This window comes from Fistularia commersonii, chromosome 31, assembly GCF_037954325.1.
Source record: "Fistularia commersonii isolate RoL2024-O1a breed Wild chromosome 31, RoL_Fcom_v1.0, whole genome shotgun sequence".
NCBI lineage: Eukaryota > Metazoa > Chordata > Actinopteri > Syngnathiformes > Fistulariidae > Fistularia > Fistularia commersonii.
Genome location: NC_141314.1, coordinates 8,450,558 through 8,456,680, shown reverse-complemented (window position 1 = coordinate 8,456,680; position 6,123 = coordinate 8,450,558). Strand labels below are relative to the sequence as shown.

The following is a 6,123-nucleotide window of genomic DNA, read 5'->3' as shown; positions in this document are numbered from 1 at the left end:
CTGTAAGTTTTTTGGCATGCATTGTGTGCCACTCAGTAATGCAGAAGAATATAGGCTAAACCATAAAATCAGTCATGTGGGTGTCAAGAATCGGCAAGAAACCCCCAAAGGCATGTTCTCTGCTATAAATGAATCACACTACGGTGGCAGTCATCCTTTTTTGTTTTCTCCATTCAATGCTTTATTAGATGTTATTTATTCAGTCGCTTTGATCAAAACACAGTCCGGAGGTATTAATTTTGGTATAAAAATGCACTGTTTCTATTTCCTCTACTAACATTTCATCTATGGATGGATGGATGTGACAGCTGTTTCCCGTAACACAATCGGTCTGATGATTCATATAAATGGCCCTTTATATTTTGAATACAGTATTTTTTCTAGTCATGCGAGTGTGGCAAAGTCAATAACCAAAAAAGATGTAGAATATCAGTTGCTTGCACCATTCCTCAGCCACGCCACTTTATCAGACAGCTCTCCTGGTGTTCAGTTCAACCCTGGGGGTTGTGTGTAAAATGATGGCGCCATTTGTGCTCCAAGAGTCCCTGTGGCCAACCATTGTCGTAGTGTTTGTAACGTAAGAACCACCAGCAGGGACCTGCTTTCAGTAAATGTCATGAATATCGTTCTTAACACTCCGACTTTATGCAAATCACCATTTTAAACATCCTCCGATTATCCTTTCCCAGATGCGGAGATTCTTGCTGGTCCTTACAGTCCCCCAGTGCTTTTGTTCATTTGATAAACACAGTGAAGTACCTGCTTGACAAGAAAAGCAGTAACATCATTTTTTTTTTGTAACAAATAAATCTGAGTTGTAAGCCTTTGTAAAAGTGATAAATTCAAACATGAACAACTGAATATCATCTGAATGACAACAAAAGGAAAAAATTGGCACATGAATGCACGGACCTTGTTTGTATGGTCACAGTAATCATAATCTCCCTTCTGTAAATATAAACACGTGACTTGCCTGCTGGAGTGAACAAATTATCGGATGCTCCTTATCGCCGAGGGCTCTGCATTTGCAGAAAACACACAATACATTGCACTGAGATAATGAACACAATAGTAAACATTTTGAACACATATCTGAATACATTCAACAAACATATTTCAAATATATACCACTCACAAAAGAAAGAAGAGCTTTCACATGAAGTGATATGCATGCAAAGCTTTTTTTTTTTTTTCCCAGCTACACGGACAATATCCAGATCAGAGCATTCAAGTCAAAGGGCTACTTTTGAACCACGAGCATCGAAAAAAAAAATAAAACAGCGGTGGTTTTCACGTGTTCGGGTTAAGTGTCGCTAATGTCATACAGCAGTCGGAGTATGCACGCCATCACGGCCGTTCATAATCAAGCCTCTCATAGAGCGTGTCCTGATCGAGCCTTCGTGATGGAAAGAATCGGGGTTATCCTCACAACGGAACACCATGAGGAAGCCATTCCTGTAGTTTTTATTCATCCAGCCGTAGAGGAGAGGGTTGGTGAAGGTTGAACACATCGCCACGATATGAAACACGGTGTATATGAGTTTGTACTCCTTGAACCTGAGCACCAGGTCCAGATCGCTGGCCAGCTGGAACGCATGGAAGGGAAGCCAACAGATGGCGAACACCACCACCACGAGGGCCAACATCTTGGTGGTCTTTTTGCGGCGGTTGATGCTTTCGTTGCGACTGGACGGGCTGATGTGATTTTTCAGCTTCACCCAGATGCAAATGTAAGCGTAGCTGATGACGGCTAAAGGAATCATGTACTGCAAGAGAAGCATGGAGAAACTGTAGATGACTCCATCCCTGCTGGTCCCGTGGGGCCACTTCTCCGAGCAGACCGCCATGTGCAGGTTAATGGACGGGATCTCCTCGTGGCGATACTCTCTGAAGATGGCCAGTGGCGCCGCCAGGACGGCTGACACAGTCCACGTGGACGCCATTATTAGGAAGCTGGAGTGCCAGGTAAGCCGCCGGCCGAGGTGGAAGACGATGCAGCGGTAACGCTCCAGAGCGATGACAGTCAGGGTCAGGATGGACACGTGAACACTCAGCGCCTGCGCAAAAGGCACCATGTGGCACAGAACCGCCCCGAATTTCCACTCATCGAGCAGCGTGTAGACCAGAGTGAAGGGCAGACACAGAGTGTCCACCAGGAGGTCTGCCAGGGCCAAGTTAGCGATGAAGAAATTGGTCACTGTTCGCATGTTTCTGTAGCGGATGATCATGTAGATGACAAGGGTGTTCCCCAGCAGCCCCAGGAGGATAATTAAGGAATAGGCCGTGATCAGGGTGATCTGCACCGCCAGGTGCTTCGTGATGTCGGTGTGGAAGCCTTGCAGGTGCAGGTCCATGCTCTCGTTGAGCCCTGTCAAGGCTTCCGTTTTAGCGGCATCCATTCCCCCCGTGCTGTTGGACGCGTCCGGCGGGCTCATTTTTATCTCAAGGCACTCGGTCCCGGCTACACCAGCACCTGAGGAGAGACAGTCCTGAAATATCACTGAAGCCCCCAGCACAATGCTCTTGCTAACAAGCTAAGAAAAGCCATTACAGAGGAAGTCATCGCAAATCACATTTTTGTGTCTTTTTTTTTCTCTCTTTCTCCCTTCTGGTCGCCAATTTCGTTTCCCCACCTGCGAGCGACAATCCGCTGGAAACATGTACAATGTCACCGGTCGCTCGTTTCCCCTTTCCTACCAACAAATGATGAATTTTAAACAGTTGGGAGTTTTGGGGGCAACCACACGGGCACGATGCCTTGCAGTTCTCCAATTACCCCGAGTCACACTGAGAAAAATCTACTGGGAATTAAACCTCGGGTATCCACCAATTCCACACTAAATTGTAGTTTTCTATTGCATTCCTTGGTAAATAACCACATGCTCCTTCTATCTAATCGATATGTAATTTGTTACTTACCCCTATATTTACCACCGCAACTCTTACATCATCCTCATTTCTTTTCTCTTCACTCCTAAAAATGAGGCTCGAAAAGCCTGACGAACGGAGACCCGATAGAATTGAGACAATTTCATCTTTACCAGCTTATCACTTGGGGAAAAGGTTTTTGTTGTTCACTATCTATTATTCAACTTTCGATTAATGAACCAGCATCATTTGGAAGATAAGCCATTTATCAGATGCTGAACCTAATTATTCGAATAATTGCCCATAATGTCATTGGAGAAATTAATGTTCTGATAAGTTGTAATACTGAAATGCGCATTTGAGGAACAAATGCTGACCAGTTTGAATGTTCCCTCTTTGCAGATACTCGGTCTGGTAAATTCCACTTGCTTTCATTGTGCAGAAATTCTCCAAGAGACAGGACTGCGTCTGTGTTAACGTGAGATGTTGGAAAATCGCAAAGTGATCGGGGGGGGGGGTTTCCAATTCAAACCGCATCCTTCCAGCTGGAGGAGGTGGCTCTCACACAGCTGTACCTCATGAGGGAGATATTATGTTATGCCTACGGTTCAACGGAAACTTCCCACAGAGGCTGTGCCTGCGGCATCGTGTAAAACTGTTCCCTACTTTCATTTGTACATTTCCAAGCATGACTTTTCTGTCGACCTCTGATGGGCTGTGACTACCCATTATATACACACACACACACACACACGCACATATAAATATATGCATATATATATATATATATATATATATGCAAATAACCGACTTAGATAATGTGCAATCATTGGAATTGTGCATCCGATCGGTGTGGTGTGATTAGATAAGACCTTGCGATATCCCTTGTACATCGTTGCCATCAGCAACTCTGTAAAACAAACAAAAAAAAAAAACAGCAGGTCTTCTTGACTTATGCCCCATCCCTTGAGTTTGCCTTAGTTATTTTCAAATTAAATTAGTGAGATAAACTCCATTTATCCAGAGCAGCCGCGGGTTGCCCCGGGGCGTCCTCTGATTTGCATCCAGTCAATGGAAACATTAGAAATGTAAGGCAAGTTTGCAGAGTTGTTGCATTTATTGTTTTTTTAATCCTTTAATGATCCTTAAGGATCTGCATGCATGCTCAGTCTATCTATCTATCTATCTATCTATCTATCTATCTATCTATCTATCTATCTATCTATCTATCTATCTATCTATCTATCTAGTTGCATTGAACCGATATGCAGTTGCCATTAAGTGCACAGTCTTAATTTTGAGTCGTTCATGTTCGGATTCAAATCATTGACAGGATAACCGAATTGTGGAAGGACCACCGCCCCCCCTCTCCACGCCCCACGCCCCCCCCCACCCCCCACCCCCCCAATCCTCCACTAACCACGCAATCACACGCAAATCATGCACGAGCATGGCTGTTCAGCCGCATGGACGTGTACTCGTCACCAAAAATAAGGGGGGGGGGGTTTCAACAGGCGAGTCTGAAGGCGGGATGTGGGTATTTTCTTCACTTGAGGCAAAGTAAGATTGTGCCACTGAAGAATCCTACATCTGCTGGAACACAAAAAAAAAAATCAGAGTAAAACTGCATAAACTGCTTGCACTGCTCACTGCCCCCCCCCCCCCCCAAAAAAAATAAAATAAAATTAAAAAAAAAAAAAAAAATACCCACATTCACATACGCACACACACACCATCAAACACGCATCAATGCTCGACCGGTGCGTAATTCCAGTCATCTGTTTTTAACTTACTGCATCCAAATACCTCCATCACGGCTCCCGCCGCTCTCAGCCGGTCAGGCAGGTGCGGGTCTCTTGTCCACTGCACTAATACGGGGCTGAAATCCGTTATTTTTGCGTCCCCATTCCGGGTGTCACGCTCAGATCCAAATTACGCACTTGTTATAGAGGTTATGCATATACAAATGGCAGCGCAATTAATCCTCCCCACGCTTTTTTTTTTTAGCCCCGCATCCCTTCTCACAGTCTTCGTCTAAACTGATGAGGGAAGAAAAAGCAATGCACATATTGATCGGACTCACCTTTCCCCCTCCTCTGTGGCGCCTTTCGGAAACGGTTCTTTTTTAGTCAGGAGCGGCGTGAGACGAGGGGAAAAACCAAAGCTCCTCCCGGCTGTGGCGCCGAGTGCGCATCTCCGCACAACGCACACTGGGACTGGCACCTCCTAGGAGCCCGTTTCAAAGTTTCTTATCCATAGATATATACTTCAAGAATTTTAAAGTCATCGCTTTCAGCCTGCACTCCCCTTCTCTGGCAGCATTGGATCTCCTTTCTGCGTCCGCGCCGGAGAGGACTTTGGAATGATTGTTATGCGAGTCTTGGTGTGTTTATGGCTCCTCATCATCATCGGAAGGGACCTGGTGTCCAGAACCCGAGGTGGAGCAATGAAACAAGTCACGTCTGTCAGTCAAGTATAAACTTCTTTTGAATTACACGAGAAAGAAGGTTTCTCTAAGGTGATTTGCTGCAGCCCCTTGATAGTCTATTGACATTCAGATCAATGCTCATTTCTAATATATACATGCATACATATACATATACATATACATATACACATACACATACATATACATATGCATATACATATACATATGCATGCATGTATTCATGCATTTCTAATATATTGTAGCGAAAAATGGAGGAAGAAAATGAGAAAATTGTGTTTTTCCCAACCAGGTGTTTTTCCCGACTAAAATGCTGCAATATGCATGTATACATATACATATGCATGCGTGCATGTATGTACTGTATACATGCATGTGTGTATCAGTGAGGTGCGGTGAGGTTCATGGCTGATGAGGCCATGATTTCATCACAATCAGACATTTGAACCCTACAGATAAGCTTGTTCATCATTTGATTGGCAGCAGTTCACGGATTATGGTTAAAATATCACATCAGCCTTTTTCCCACTTACAAAGTGTAGCACACAAAAAAAGCACATTTAAATTAAAAAAAGTTATTATGGCTTTACTTATAACTTATAAATGAAGTCCATGCAAGTCCAATTTAGAAAATTGTCTAAGTTTGGATATGTAATCCTCCACTTTCAAATTGTCGAGAGGAAAAAATAAATGGATGGCTGCACTTGAGTTGCTAACTTGAGGTTGCTCTCACTGTATTCTGCAGCCGAGGTGTCGCAAGAAGAATCCCTGGAATCAAGAGAGCCCCTACCGTGAGGCAGGAGAGCTGT

At 44.1% G+C, this 6,123-nt stretch overlaps 1 protein-coding gene across 2 annotated transcripts; it reads right to left on the bottom strand.

Moving 5' to 3' along the window:
• Positions 1–212: 212 nt before the first annotated feature.
• On the bottom strand, positions 213–5,043 carry npy7r (neuropeptide Y receptor Y7). 2 transcript variants are annotated; one of them, XM_086178880.1, is made up of 2 exons: positions 4,952–5,043; positions 213–2,473 (listed from the first exon to the last, which is right to left on the bottom strand). In XM_086178880.1, exon 2 carries the CDS (start codon positions 2,433–2,435, stop codon positions 1,320–1,322), a length of 1,116 nt encoding a protein of 371 aa, XP_086035006.1. In that variant the 5' UTR covers positions 2,436–2,473; positions 4,952–5,043; the 3' UTR covers positions 213–1,319. The 2 variants fall into 2 exon arrangements, with proteins under 2 accessions (XP_086035006.1, XP_086035005.1); XM_086178879.1 differs by lacking the exon at positions 4,952–5,043 and adding an exon at positions 4,662–4,699.
• Between the last annotated feature and the right edge of the window lie 1,080 nt (positions 5,044–6,123).